The 15,892-nt window shown below is 39.6% G+C and overlaps 1 protein-coding gene across 2 annotated transcripts in view; it reads left to right on the top strand.

Moving 5' to 3' along the window:
• Window positions 1-15,892, top strand: part of sema5a (sema domain, seven thrombospondin repeats (type 1 and type 1-like), transmembrane domain (TM) and short cytoplasmic domain, (semaphorin) 5A) — a 162,030-nt gene that overhangs the window by 138,454 nt on the left and 7,684 nt on the right. For both annotated transcript variants that reach the window (XM_051882593.1, XM_051882594.1), the window contains exons 17-20: window positions 4,302-4,511; window positions 10,011-10,181; window positions 13,770-13,925; window positions 14,704-14,748. In XM_051882593.1, the coding sequence (XP_051738553.1) occupies window positions 4,302-4,511; window positions 10,011-10,181; window positions 13,770-13,925; window positions 14,704-14,748 (582 nt within the window). The remainder of the gene's footprint in view (window positions 1-4,301; window positions 4,512-10,010; window positions 10,182-13,769; window positions 13,926-14,703; window positions 14,749-15,892) is intronic.

The raw sequence follows: 15,892 nt of genomic DNA, 5'->3' as shown, positions 1-15,892 counted from the left end.
CTACTTGTCTTAAAACCTTGAGTTTCTTCTGCAGCATAAGCCAGAGGCCGTAACTGATGATGGCCCAGGTTTGTAATTTGGATATGAGTGATGCCTTCATTTATCTCTGAAACAATAGCACATCATTTTAGCATATGACTTTAGCACTATTTTCTCATCTAAATACCGTGCTGCAAGGATGGCTCTCTCTCTCCATCTCTGTCTATCAGTCTTTTTTCTTTCTTTCCTCCTTCTTTTCTCTGAGAACCGCCTGATATCTCCAAGGCTATTTACTGTCGGTTCCCCACAGATCTGCCATCAGTTAGAATCCCACTCAGTGTCAGATTCTGCAGACCTTAGGATCTCAGTTGGCAAATTTCTCTGTGCTGCATTACACACACATGTCCTTGGATACAAAATAGAAAGTCTCACTGTCAGTGATTCTGGTCTCAACCTTTTACAGTCAGGCCCAAAAGTCACATCTGAAAATCTAGGGTTCAAAATTAAATATGAAACAGAATGTAAACTGATAGATTAGGATCTAAAAACATGGATGATTTTTGAATCAGGGAGAACATGATCATCAGGTTTTACACAAACTTGACCAGTTTTTGCATCTCGACTTCTTAAAGGATTAGTTCACTTCAGAATTAAAATTTCCTGATAATTTGCTCACCCCCATGTCATCCAGGATGTTTATGTCTTTTTTTTTTTCTTCAGTCGAAAAGAAATTAAGGTTTTTGAGGAAAACGTTCCAGGATTTTTCTCCATATACAGTAGTGGACTCCAACAGCTGCAGTACCAATGGGTTGAAGTTCCAAATTATAGTTTCAGTGCAGCTGTGGAAATAAGGGTGTTATTTAGCGAAACGATCGGCCATTTTCTAAAAAAATATAAATAAAAATGATATACTTTTTAACCACAAATTCTCATTTTGCTCTAGCTCTGCAATGTGCCACGCATTACGTAATCATGTTGTAAAGATCACGCGTGACAGGCGGAAGTACTGAGCAAGTGTTTACAAAGCGAACATGCAGAGAAAAGGTAAAACAATGATGTCGGACAATTTTGAAGTTGGAGGAGAAAATGAGACAGAGTTTTTCACCCTACCGTGGTACTTCTGCCTACGTTACGCATGACCATTTCAACATGATTACGTAATGCGTGTTGCATCGCAGAGCTAGTGCAAGATGAGCATTTGTGGTTAAAAAGTATATACATTTTTATAAATAAAGTATATAAATTTTTAAATGACTGATCATTTCGCTAGATAAGACCCTTATTCCTCGGCTGGGATCATGTAGAGCGCTTTGAAGCTGCACTGAAACTGCAATTTGGACCTTCAACCCGGTGAACTCCACTGAAGTCCACTATATGGAGAAAAATCTTAAAAAATGTTTTCCTCAAAAATCTTAATTTCTTTTTGACTGAAGAAAGATAGATATAAACATCTTGGATGACATGGGGGTAAGTAAATTATCATGAAATTTTAATTCTGAAGTGAACTAATCTTTCAAGGAGAAACAGACACAAGCCTAAAGACATTATATTAGACTAATAATATTTTATAATATTACTGTTTTTACTATTTCTGATAAATAAATGCAGTTTTAATGAAGACTTCTTTCAAAAACATTAAAAAAGTCTTACAGACCCCAAACTTTTGAGGGTATCTTTGTCTGTTGTCATATCTAGTAGTAACCTGCCCTATTTTTTTCCCTCAATCTAGCTGTTTTTGAAGATAAGAATGTATTACATAAGATATTATGAAATTAAATAGGTCTCAGACTTTTAAACCCTGCTATTTATGAGCACCCCACACTGTTCAGTTGGCCATTTGTTTCTCACTTACCTCTTGTGACGCTGGAACGCTGTATGTCACGGTAATTATATGTATTTGCATAGGCGTTAACCACCCACTACGCAGACCCATCAGGGAGTCGATTCTAATTGCCCACCCCCTAACTTTTAATAAGCGCTGGTGACCGCTAGACAGTTTACGACAGCTCTGGGGAATAGCGTAAAAGCCACACTCTTAATCCACAAGAGCTATTCATTTTCTTGATTGTGCAGGATATAATGCCACCCGTCTCGCTCAGCAGATGTACCACTGATCTTATTGTCTAACACATCACAGAATCTGGGTCGGGAAAGTTCAGAGCGTATGCTTTAGCTCTGACTTTTTCAAAGTATTTAATCACATTTAATTTGTGCTTTGCATCTTAACAACCATCAAGCATAGCAAAGTCAAAATCCAATTCCACAATATGACTTTATACTTTGGTTAAAAAAAATAAATAAATCAATGTAGTCAGTCATTTCTTGGTTAAAGTCATTGAACGCAGCACGGTTTGTTTACCTGTGGGTCCAGCATGCACTGACACCTGTGGTCCCCTGCCATTAGCCATCAGAGCCGGGCGCCCTGCTTTGAGGTGTGAGTAGATTATGAAGTAGTCTATTACCTTTGAGAGGGCTGTGTGCTCTGGTGCTGGAGAGATTATAGGTCGACCCATGTAGCACTAATGCCTGCTCAGAATGGATAAATGGCTGTGGCTCAGAGGGACTGTCACAGATGAATCTACCTCAAGGTCAGAGGTACAAACACAGATGTCACAGTGCAGACAAGTACTCTGCAGCAAAAACACTCTGTATGATAAGATAAATGTTCTTTAATACAAATGCATAGTAATCTGATAGTTATGAATGATTTCAATAACTATAAAAGAGAGAATTAATTTTGCTTTCCAATCTTTTGAAAAACAATTCAGGTGGTTTGGATTCAAATGTTTGTTGAAATACTGAAATTGATAACCCTGTCAAGGTAATGATACACTATATTGCCAAAAGTTTTGGGACACCTGCCATTACGTGCACATGAACTTTAATGACATCCCATTCTTAATCCGTAGAGTTTAATATGGAGTTGGCCCACCCTTTGCACCTATAACAGCCTCAACTTTTCTGGAAAGGCTTTCCACAAGGTTTAGGAGTGTGTTTATGGGAATTTTTGACCATTCTTCTAGAAGTGCATTTGTGAGGTCAGGCATTGATGTTGACGAGAAGGCCTGGCTCGCAGTCTCCGCTCTAATTCGTCCCAAACGTGTTCTATCGGGTTGAGGTCAGGACTCGTTGCAGGCCAGTTAAGTTCCTCCACACCAAACTCACTCATCCATATCTTTAAGGACCTTGTTTTGTGCACTGGTGCACAGCCATGTTGGAACAGGAAGGGGCCATCCCCAAACTGTTCCCACAAAGTTGGGAGCATGAAATTGTCCAAAATGTCTTGGTATGCTGAAGTTTTAAGAGTTCCTTTCACTGGAACTAAGGGGCCAAGCCCAACCCCTGAAAAACAACCCCACACCATAATCCCCCTCCACCAAATTTTACACTTGGTACAATGCAGTCAAGCAAGTACCGTTCTCCTGGCAACCGCCAAACCTAGACTCATCCATCGGATTGCCAGACAGAGAAGCGTGATTCGTCACTCCAGAGAACACGTCTCCACTGCTCTAGAGTCCAGTGTTGGTGTGCTTTACACCACTGCATCCGACGCTTTGCATTGCACTTGGTGATGTAAGGCTTGGATGCAGCTGCTCGGCCATGGAAACCCATTCCATGAAGCTCTCTACACACTGTTCTTGAGCTAATCTGAAGGCCACACGAAGTTTGGAGGTCTGTAGCTATTGAATCTGCAGAAAGTTGGCGACTTCTGCGCACAGTGCACCTCAGCATGCGCTGACCCCGCTCTTTGATTTTACGTTGCTGTTGTTCACAATTGCTTCCACTTTGTTATGATACCACTAACAGTTGACCGTGGAATATTTAGTAGTGAGGAAATTTCACGAATGGACTTACTGCACAGGTGGCAACCTATCACGGTACCACGCTTGAATTCACTGAGCTCCTGAGAGCGACCCATTCTTTCACATATGTTTGTAGAAGCAGTCTGCATGCCTAGGTGCTTGATTTTATACACCTGTGGCCATGGAACTGATTGGAACACCTGGATTCAATGATTTGTAGGGGTGTCCCAATACTTTTGGCAATATAGTGTACACGCTGCAACTTTTTGCCGGGCGATGTTGCTTGGGCACTTTCCCATTGAGAATGGGCAACAAATTTCTATCTGGATACTTTAGATCCCTTTAGTACCCAAACAACATCGCTCGGCACCATTGCTTAAAAATTTGCCCCATGTATCATCTCAGGGTTTAAGAGCATCAAATTCCCATGACTCTCCCATGACGGTACATCTGTACTATATGTCTAATGAGGTTAATGCTAACTGGCCCATTTATTGTGTGTTTTTATTCTTGTTTTAGGAGATTTGCTGCGTTCTGGACGTATCACTGGATTGACAGTAAATGGTGGGTGGTCCACCTGGGGCCCTTGGAGCCAGTGTAGTCGAGACTGCAGCTCAGGTGTCCGAAATCGCAAACGCACCTGCTCCAACCCCAAACCCAAATATGGGGGAATCACCTGCCTCGGGCCTGCCCAGGAGTTTCAGGAGTGCAATACTACACCATGTCCAGGTTAGTTTCCATTTATATACACCTTCTCCAATGTTTTCCATTCATATTTTTGTGACTTACACAGCTTCTCCAGGCACTGGAGTTGTCACTGTCAGTTGTCTGAAATTAAATGATATTTATAAATGTCATATATTTGAAATGATAACTATAAATTTAGCTGTACACTACTTTTCAAAAGTTTGGGGTCGGTAAGTTTTTGAAAGACGTCACTTATGTTCACAAAAAATTAAAAATAACTGTTTTCTATTGTAATATATTTTAAAATGTAATTTACTCCTGTGATGGCAAAGCCATTACTCCAGTTTTAAAGGATTAGTTCACTTTCAAATGAAAATTAGCCCAAGATTTACTCACCCTCAAGCCATCCTAGGTGTATATGACTTTCTTGTTCCTGATGAACATAATCGAAGAAATATTAATAAATATCCTGACGCATCCGAGCTTTATAATGGCAGTGAATGGGGTCAATGAGTATGTGTATGAGCTGAAGAAAAAGCTTCCATCCACATCCATCCATCCATCATAAATATGTGCTCCACTCGGCTCCGGGGCCTTCTGAAGTGAAACGATGCGTTTGTGTAAAAAATATCCATATTTAAACAAGTTATGAAGTCAAATATTGAGTTTCCGCCAGACCGCCTTCCGTATTCAAGTTATGAAGAAAGTGTAAACTTGCGTCACATCAGTTAAGCTTTTTCCGTAACTTGAATCGTGAAGGCGTAGGACGTAGCGTAAGCTTTGTGAACTGCAAGAGTTTTACACTTTCTTCGTGCGTTGAATATGGAAGGCGGTCTGGCGGAAGCTCGATATTTGACCTCGTAGCTTGATTAAATATGGATATTTTTTTTACACAAATGCATGGCTTCGCTTCAGAAGGCCTTTATTAACCCCCCGGAGCCATGTGGAGTACATTTATGATGGATGGATGTGGATGGAAGCTTTTTCTTCAGCTCATACTCATTGACCCCATTCACTGCCATTATAAAGCTCGGATGCGTCAGGATATTTATTAATATTTCTTCGATTATGTTCATCAGGAACAAGAAAGTCATATACGCCTAGGATGGCTTGAGGGTGAGTAAAGCTTGGGCTAATTTTCATTTGAAAGTGAACTAATCCTTTAATGTCACATGATACTTCAGAAATCATTCTTACATGCAGATTTCTTATTGTTATCAATGTTGAAAACAGCTGAGCTGTTTAATATTTTTCTGAAAACCTGTGATACATTTTTCAGAACAGCATTTATTTGAAATAGAAATCTTTTGTAACATTATGAAACATTATTTACTACCACTTTTATTTAATTTAATGCATCCTTGCTCAATAAAAGTATTAATTTCTTTAAAAGAAAAATCTTATTGACCCCAAAATTTTGAATGGTGGTGTAATTTTGTCAGCTTTTCTCCAGTTGTGTGAAATTAAACAATTTCAATTAAAATATCATATATTTAATTTGATAACTATAAATTTTATTAATTATATCCTGCATGTAAAAAATGTTTCATTAAAAGCTTGTGATAAATTATTGTTTTAGATGTAAAAATAAGTTCTCATACTAGAATTAGGACAGAAATGTGTGTTATGTAGTAGGGTAGTCAGTTATATCATAGTTCGGCTTAGTGGAAAATTTTCTGAAAGAGGTTAGCAGATCATCTGGCTCAGCACCAGCACCTATTTGTTGGAAAAGGAACACAGACAGTAAGAGCCTTTATCAACCATGCAATCTTTCCATAGAAAAAAAGTTCTATAGCTTATTAAAATGTTCTTCACACTAACAAAAAAAAAGGTTCTTTTAAAAAAGAACGGCCAAAGAGCTGAAAGGTTCTTTGGGGAACCTAAACTGGTTCTTCTATTGCATCGCTACGAATGAACATTTATTTTTAAGAATGTGGAAACAATCATGCAAACTGTCCGCCTTCACCTGTTTCTGGTGTGTAGGGAATAAAAAAGAAATTTCAGGCATCTACAAACAATAAAGAAGAGATATAACCCACTTTCTCGTGCAGTATTTGTACGAATGGAGGACAATCTCCCTGTTTTAAGGTGCGAGGACCCCAATTTGCCGGCGGAAATGGAGAGAAATCTCTGTGGCATCATTGTGTGTAATCACATTTCAGGCTAATTACACCGGCAGCGACGGGAAGGCAGGATTCAGTCATTAAAAGGCTTGTGACAATGGTGTACACCCTCTCTAAAGTTGAAGGGGGGGAAAAGCTCTCTAATTAAATGAGTGCTCATCATTATGTGTGCTGGAAATATGCTTTCTAAATGGAAATGTGCTTCTTGGGTATTTTATGATACCTAACGATGAGCAAGACACAATCAGGCAATGCAGAATTTGTTTTGCGATCCTAATTAATCAATAGCCTGTTTTTGGAGATGAATGTCACCCCAAACCATCAAAGCAGGGCAGACTGTAGTTTAGTCTTGCAGTCTCTCTTCATGATATGCTGGAAAACTAATTGCTCCTCGGTCTTAATTTTACAGCAGCTGTTTTCTAACAGGAAATCACATATTTCCTGTAAAGTGACAGTAGCAAGACCAGCGGGACTGCTTCATTAACAAAGACCTCGAGAGGTTTTAAGACCTGATTAGCCTTATTGATGTTTTTCTCTACAGGAATAATTGCCAACATATCAGGAATCGCTGCGCAAGTTTCATAAAATTGACAGATAACAAATTGTACAGCAAACTGAGCGCACTGTCGATCAGTAACTGTGCTCTGCACTTCACTAAGTTAATTCAGTTCTTGTCTACTTCCAGTGAAATGTCTTAGTAGAGCTTAAATTCAATAGCTTCTTTGTACAGACAACAGAATAATACAGATGACTTTCATCAAGCGTATCCCAGCAGGAAGCTTGGAAAAGAACACATCAAATTGCTCTACACCTTCATAAGAGTCTTTGAACTGGAGCTTGTCTGTGACCAATATTCTCACTGTCTTTTATTGGTTCCTTCTGCCTAGCTAAATCTTTACACGTTCAAAGTCAGACCTTTGAAATGCATTATTTTGTTTTGAGAGAGGCAGACAGAGGTCTCATGGTTTCTGTTGTTGCGGCTCTGAAACGAATGAATCTTTTCTTGTCGCTGGCCACAAGGGTGAAATGAAATGATCAGTCACACAGTGGGCGACATGAGCTGATTTGTCTTTTTTTTTGTCGATAGAGAAGTTATAACACATAGTAAACTGCAATATTTGGTTTACATACACCTTTAAAAAAAGCTACCTTTTCTATTTTTTCACCAAATATGTGAAATACAGTGAGTAAAACCTTCACTAACAACTATCCTGGGCTGCGTTTCCCATCCCTAATATATCCACTGATAGACGGATCCGCTGATGGACGCCTGCTTTCAAATGCTCTCGTGTGTATCTGTGTAAGCGCTCAGTGAAGAACGTCAAAGATGTCTATTTACAACATGTTTTTGAAGCGTTGATCATTGTAGCCAATCACAGACATATCTGTTGAGTGCGTGAACACAATGGCCAATCAGAGGTGTTTAAGAATCTGCTCAACAGCGCTCAAAATGCTAGGGGGAAATGCTGTATCATCACATTTTTAAAATTTCAGTACCGTCAGTACCGAAGTCTGTACTTTTGACAACCCTAATGCTAACCGGGCAAACCTTGACCCCTTGGATTGGACTGCCAAAAGTTAAAGGGACAGTTCACCCAAAAATGAAAATTCTGCCATCATTTACTCACCCTCATGTTGCCCAAACCCATAAGACTCCGATTAATCTTCAAAACACAAATTAAGATATTTGTAATGAAACCTGAGAGTTTTATGTCCCTTTATTGAAAGCCTAGCTAACCAAACCTTTCAAGATCCAAAAGGGTCTTAAAGGCATTGTAAAATCCATATGAACTGAGTGGTTTAATCCAATTCTTGTGAAGAGTCAGGAAACATTGATCGACACACATACATAGAGCACATCACACATTGTAAACACAGAAGCTCAAACATGCATGGGTGATTCACGAGAACCAATGAGGTTTGCTCTATACAGCGATGTGACGCACATGTGAGCTTGTGTTTACCATATGTGTACGTGTGTTTATATGTGAACACAAGCCTAAATTAAATCTGTTCATCATATAAAGCGATCACGTCTCTTCACAAGACTTGGATTAAACCGCTCGATTCATACAGTCTAGATTATGACCTTTTTGGATCTTCTAAATTTTGGTTACCTGGACTTTGAATGGAGGGACAGAAACCTCTAAGGTTTCATTAGAAATGTCTAAATTTGTGTTTCATAGATTAAGTTTTATGGGTTTGGAATGACATGAGGGTGAGTAAATGATGAAAGAATTTTCATTTTTAGAATAAACTATCCCTTTAAGACATTTTAACACAAAATCGGATTTGTTGCTTATACTGTATTCCATTTAGCATACAGTTTTTTAATGGTAGGCATACTGTGCAGTATACGGCAATCAGTAAGCTAATATTCCATACTAAACAGCCGAAATCTACTCATGTCAGTGACATAAGCTCTCACCCCTCTAAAAACCTGTCAGGGCTAATGCTAATGTAAAATGAGACTCAGTATATGCTTGTTTTCCTTTAATTAGCGCTAAGGCAGTCGTAGTGTTTTGTGAGTTGTTCTCTGTTCCCCTAGTTGTCGAGTTGATGACCCTGAGCTTGGCACTCGCTGAAGAGGGGAGGGAGTGAATTGATGGTTCGTTTAGCCTCATTAATTAGAGCAGGGGTCAATGTGAGAGCGCGAGGGAGAGGCAGGGCTCTGGAGCAGATTGTGTGAACAGCCTTTCTTTTCATCGACCCCCTGATTCTCAGCAGCCTCAGCATCTGGATTTAGCTTGTTTTGAATCCAGATGATTTCATTGTAGTGATTGTATCAGAGATAACTAGGGTGATGTCATTCATACATATTGTGGTACTAGATGCATAAATGTCCTGGATCTATTTAAATTAAATGGTCGACTTGTAATCATTGTTTCGTGATCAAAAACAGCCATAACCCTGCTGGAAAAAATACAGCTAAAAACATCCTAAGATGACTGACTGGTCTTAGCTGGTTTAAGGCTGGTTTAAGCTGAAAAGTGTACAAAATCTCTCTAAAACCAGCCAACAAGCTGTTTTTCCCCCAGTAGGGAATTGTTTTATGTCACTATTTTTATCCTCTCTCACTTATGTAAATGAGTTATGCTATAATTTGATAACCTCTTTAAATGTGAAATGAGTAACAACCCCAAATTTCTGAATATTAAATAGGTTCTGATATCTAAAGCATAATAGTTCTGATATTACAAATGTGATGCTTTCTGAATGACTTGTTTTTGCAGATCATTCCGTGTTATATAAACCACACTTGCCACTATCAATATGAAGTATTGTTGCACATTTATAGTTGCAATCACACTCATCACTCATCACTATTTACTGAAAGAAATGTCAGACTCTAGTCCCAAAATTATTCACGACACAAGCGCAGTAGTAATTTGAGTGTCCTCTTTTCCTTATCTTTCAGTGGATGGGAGCTGGTCGTGCTGGTCACCTTGGTCTAAATGCTCAGTGACATGCGGCGGAGGCCACTACATGCGCACACGCACCTGTAACAACCCTCCACCTGCCTACGGAGGTGACATCTGCCTGGGTTTGCATACTGAAGAGGCCCTCTGTAACATCCAACCCTGCCCTGGTACACACACTCACTTTATCACGTGCATGAACTCAACCTACGTGAACTCACACACACACGCACACTCACACCTTGACTCCAACAGGAAATTACATGGCTTTTTTTGGGATAGGAAGCCTTTGTCTTGTACCTGCTTTCCTTTCGTCATGTCTCGTGTCTAAAGCGGCCCTTGGGGGAATGAAAGAAGAGGAAATCAAAATGTCACACTTCATAGAAAAGCAAATGGTAAAGCCGAGCTTGCGATACGAAGATAATATGCATAAGCTCGCAGCAGGGAGTGCAATAGAGAAGGGCGAGATAAGGCGATTGATGACGGAGTCAAACCCCGCACATTGATCCACGGAAAGGTGAATGGGAGAAGAGAGCTTGTATTCAAATGTCAGTCCATCCATTAGCCAGAACTGTAGTGAGGTTACGGAGTGACCTTTTATTAGCTGCGTTCAGGTCTATCTGTCACACCATTCATTACACGCTCGCGTATAGCTGTACAGTGCAGCCGGGAGACGGGGAACGGGATAAGTGAGGGGAATGCTAATCAGGAGATCCTGTGTGGAAGTTCTCCTAAGCTGAATTTCAACCTTTTTAGGTTCTGTTGTAGAGTTTGGTTTAAATTAGCTAAGAGGCCAAATAGATAACACGATTTCAAGCCTTTCCTGCTGGAAAATAAAAGTCTAAAATGTCAAGCAGGTCGGGGACCAAATTTACCAAACGGCAAATTTGCGTGCTGCCGCAATCTATTGCCGGGTTCAGACTACACAATATCAGCCTGATTTTGGTGATGATTTGTAAACGACAATGGCCGTCGTGACGCAAGAATTGATTATTTCCTCTCTTACAGTGTGTCATAGTAGACAACAACTGACTTCACAATATCACGACAGAAAGACTAGCATGTTCATTTTTTTTGGTCCTCCACGATGGGTTCCGTCACATCTTTGATGTTGACCAATTGGAGCACAAAAGCTTTTCCGTACACAGCTTTCAAACATGGAGAAATGAGAGAGAGTCTTTGGTAATGGCGCTGCATGATGCAATTATGCAATGGAGGAAAGGTTCGTGGAGCTATGGCAACAATATTTCTGCCTTTATGATGTTTCCTCGAGGGACTACCATGACAGAGTGACAAAAGATAAATGATGGTGAACGATAGTGCTTCAGCAACCTGGTGAGTTCTGGAATTAGCATTAGGCTAGTACAACCATTGTTTGTTTACGCTCTTGTGAAGACAGTTGCTATTTCCGCCTTCACGCACGTCTTTAAAGATGATTGGTCAGGAAAGAATGTGTAGTCTGTCATGTTTTTTGTCCACGACAAGAAATTAGTAGTCAAAATTGCATAATCTGACAAAGTCAGACTGTCGTAACAGACAAAAATATTGTGTAGTCTGAACCCGGCATAATAAAAGCACTGATGTGAGTGGAAGGTTTTGTGGGTGATCTACTGAAAACATGTAAAGTTAAAGGAACACTCCACTTTTTTTGAAAATAATCTCATTTTCCAACTCCCCTAGAGTTAAATAGTTGAGTTTTACCGTTTTCGAATCCATTCAGCCGATCTTCGGGTCTGGCGGTACCACTTTTAGCATAGCTTAGCATAGTTCATTGAATCTGATTAGACCGTTAGCATCTCCTTAAAAAATGACCAAAGAGTTTCAATATTTTTTTCTATTTAAAACTTGACTCTTCTGTAGTTACATCGTGTGCTAAGACCGACGGAAAATGAAAAGTTGCAATTTTCTAGGCCGATATGGCTGGGAACTATACTCTCATTCCGGCGTAATAATCAAGGAAATTTGCTGCCGTACCATGGGTGCAGCAGGCGCAATGATATTACGCAGCGCCTGTGACCCCGTTTGCACAGGGAGCGTGCCTTGCAACCATGGAGACATAAGTGAGAGGCGCTGCGTAATATCATGTAACTACAGAAGAGTCAAGTTTTAAATGGGAAAAATATCGAAACTCTTTGGTCATTTTTGAGCGAGATGCTAACGGTCTAATCAGATTCAATGATCTATGCTAAGCTATGCTAAAAGTGGTACCGCCAGACCCGGAGATCGGCTGAATGAGTTGATTTTTGAGGGCGGTAAATAATGATGCAAATACCACTGATTTGACTACTGCAATCCTTAGTAAATCACCTTGCATGATTCATTTAAATACTCTCCGCCCATAAATTTAGCGGTCTGACAGGGAAACTCCTACAAATGCATATGCAATAAGGTCAGCCACAAAAACAACTGTGTCCACGCCTTGTCATTGCTAATTTCACTGTGTGCCTTTTGTAAATCCTGACTGTAGTTTTTTAAATAAGGGTTTGCTCTGCCGCAAACAGTAAATCTGACCCCTGGTTTCTTGGTTTTAAGGTCACATTTAGCCGGCAAAATCCAGTCAGTCCATTATGAATTTGAGTTTCATGTGAGGGCGATATAATTCCCCAAGGAAATTTCGCTCATGTTCAAGTTGGTCATGCAAATTCGCCACGCTGACCAACATAAAGGTTTGATTTGTAAGTGACTTCTGTGTGAGCTGTGCTTCAGATATCTCTATTTTATTAACAATGGACTTTTCTGAAAGCAAAACTTTGCAGAAATTTAATTATTTTGACTGTACCTTTAGAGGGTTTTTGGGTACTTGCCAGGCTGAGTAACTAGCTGGCCGATCAGCTAGACCTGCTAAAGACCAGTTTGGCCAGTCTGGGAGAGCAGCTAGACCATCTTAAACCATCTAGAGACCAGAAAACCATCTTGGGCTGGTTCAAGGGCTCATGAAACCCTCATTTTCAGCTCCGGTTCTCACTGCAGTTTTGAAATATGCTAAAAAAGTGGCATGGTAAGCTGTAGAGTGGAGGGGAAGAGGGGAGACAGACAACACAACAACGGCTTCTGATCCAGTCAGTTTTATTTCTCTCTCGTAAAAGGTTTCCCACAAATGCACAATGCTATTCACGATTTTACACATCAAAATGAACAAATATATTATGCATGGTTTGTAAGCTCACCTTACATTACACAACTACACACCTACTGTATCCTGTGACAGCTATATTTTAATGCACAAATAAATGCACAGCACCTCTCTGAAAGGGATAGTTCACCCAAAAATGAAAATTCTGTCATTACTCAAGTTGTTCCAAACTTGTATAAATTTCTTTGTTTTGCTGAACACATTGTTGAAGAATTTTTGTAATCAAGCACATCTCGCCCCTCCCCATTGACTGCCATAGTATTTTTTTTTTCCTACTATGGTAGTCAATGGGGGGCGAGATCTGCTTGGTTACAAACATTCTTCCAATAAATATCTTCCTTTGTGTACAACAAAACAAAGAAATTTATACAGGTTTGAAAGGGGGAGTAAATTGACAGAATTTCCATTTTTGGGTGAACTATCCCTTTAAAATCTCAGAAAATGTAGTTTTCTCTAAAGACTTCTTTTTTTAAAATGCTAAAAATAAATAATATAAAAAGAAAATGAATGAATGACAATCTTAACACATAATTGCATTAACAATAATAAATAAGATGGGCACTTCACATTCCCTTCCCTCTACATAACTTTGCATCTGATTTGAACTTGTTTTCATCATGTACAGAGAGCTGGTCTGATTGGTCCGAATGGTCCCCCTGTGACTCATCAGGGTCTCAAGTTCGCCTGCGGCACTGTGACGTCCTGTTTCCTACCAGCAACCAGTGCTCTGGCAACAGCAGTGAAACTCGTGCCTGTCTGCCCATCTCTAACTTCATCCCAGGTGGGCACACAAACACATACACACATATATACACACCCAAACACTTGCCATATCGACCCCTGGACAAACAAGGATCTTCCCTTATTGACAAGAAGTAATGCGAGACACACCAAACCATTGATTTCTGCAGTGCAGGGATAATTAGCCTCTCATCCTCTGCCTTGTCTAAGTGGCACGATCGAACAAATGCATTACAGTGATATGTTTCATGTAGCATTTGCATTCATACACTCAATACCTGAGATACTTCTGCTGTGAGAAGTTTTACAAACTCAAACATGAGGTAGCTAATTGAAAGAAGGAACATCTTATCTTAGAATAACTGTACTTCCTGCTCTGGTGATAAGTGTCTTGAAAATAATGAGGTTTTATGTGATCAACCATTTTGTAGAGATGGAAATAGCTAAACATATGATCATCACAGGAGTTATTACCTCACTTTCACTTACAGTGTAGCGCAGGAAGTGAATTATTAAGACTATTCTGTAAATCTTGCGTAAATATTGTCTGCTCTGCAGAGCCCTTGTATCTTCTTGCACTGAGTAACATTCCATTACAGCTTATTTGAAAAGTTTTAGACCTCATTTACTTCCATTACTGATCATAAAAATGTGTCACAGGTGCTACATTCCATATTCAGCTCTTTGAATTTCGCAATAATAGGTTGAGTTTGAAATTTGCTTGCTATAATGTTCTGAAACTTCTAAAGATCTCATTTATCAGCCTGACGGATTCATTTCCGTGTTCCTCCCTTGATTTTTTTTTCTCTTTTTCTCAGAAACGTCTGTTGCACGTTCAAGTCAGGAGGAAAGATGGTGTGGAGGTAAGCAGTGTATGCAGACTCATAAGTAGTGTACAAGCAGACTTGTATCGCTCTGCTGGGGTTTGACTGTACATTATCCCATTTAGTATATGGCTACTTGCCAAATAAATACAGAGACATGAAATATTGATAGAAGTTAAAATTATTATTATTTTAGCTTAAAGCTTCCCCTAATAAAAAGCCATGTTTTTTGTGGATGTTTTCTTTTTTGAAAGACATTAATACTTTTATTCAGCAAGGATGCATTAAATTGATCAAAAGTAAAATGTAAGACATTTATAATGTTACAAAAGATTTCTATTTCAAATAAATACATAGTTCAGTCATTAAACTCTAGAGGGCGCAGGCTGATGAGACCTTAATGCAAGCTGATGATTATAGCATTATCTACTGGAACAAGCTGATTGGTCCATGTCACATCTGCAGCCAATGAGCTTGTTGCTAACACATTTAAATGGCTGGTTACATTCACTATAGTTCCTCTAAAACCCTCCACCTTCCCCAGCTCCACCTGTATAGATCTGCTATGGGTTATTGATATATGCTTTTTGTGCAGCAGCACTATGCCTTACTCGCAGCAGCATATCGGCGTATGTATTGGCAGTAGCAAGTTCCTGTACTTGCTCTGCAGCAGCAGCAATAATCAGCAGTAGTCTTCTTCAGCTTAAAATCCACGTATTAGAATGATTTCTGAAGGACTTCGATTTGCTCTTTACGGAGTGTCTATTTACACTAAGTGCAAATAGCGTCCCTTGTTGGCAAACGCTATAGCTCCACCCACCAATGTCTGGTTGGGCCACTCAAGTTTTAAAAAAGACGCACAGATTTCAGTGTCTTCAGTGGCACCACAGTTACAGTAGACTTTGAACTAGCGAAATTTCATCGGATGCTGCAACGGTCGTGATATGACGTCACGGTCTACAGCGTCTTTTTTTATAAACATGAATTCAACAAATAACATATAGTAATACATTCAAAATGTCAAAATATACAACCTAATCGACTTTACTGCAAAAATATCATTCTTTTAACTCAGCCAAGAGGTCATGCCATGTCGAATCGATCTTCTACTGGTCGCACATCTCCACGTGATGCGAATTCGCAGGTCAGAGTTCACCAAAGTTGAACTTTGGAACACAGCGAA

This window comes from Ctenopharyngodon idella, chromosome 23 (assembly GCF_019924925.1).
Source record: "Ctenopharyngodon idella isolate HZGC_01 chromosome 23, HZGC01, whole genome shotgun sequence".
Classification (NCBI taxonomy): Eukaryota; Metazoa; Chordata; class Actinopteri; order Cypriniformes; family Xenocyprididae; genus Ctenopharyngodon; species Ctenopharyngodon idella.
The sequence above is the reverse complement of the archived record's forward strand: the minus strand, read 5'-3'. Positions and strand labels throughout refer to the sequence as shown.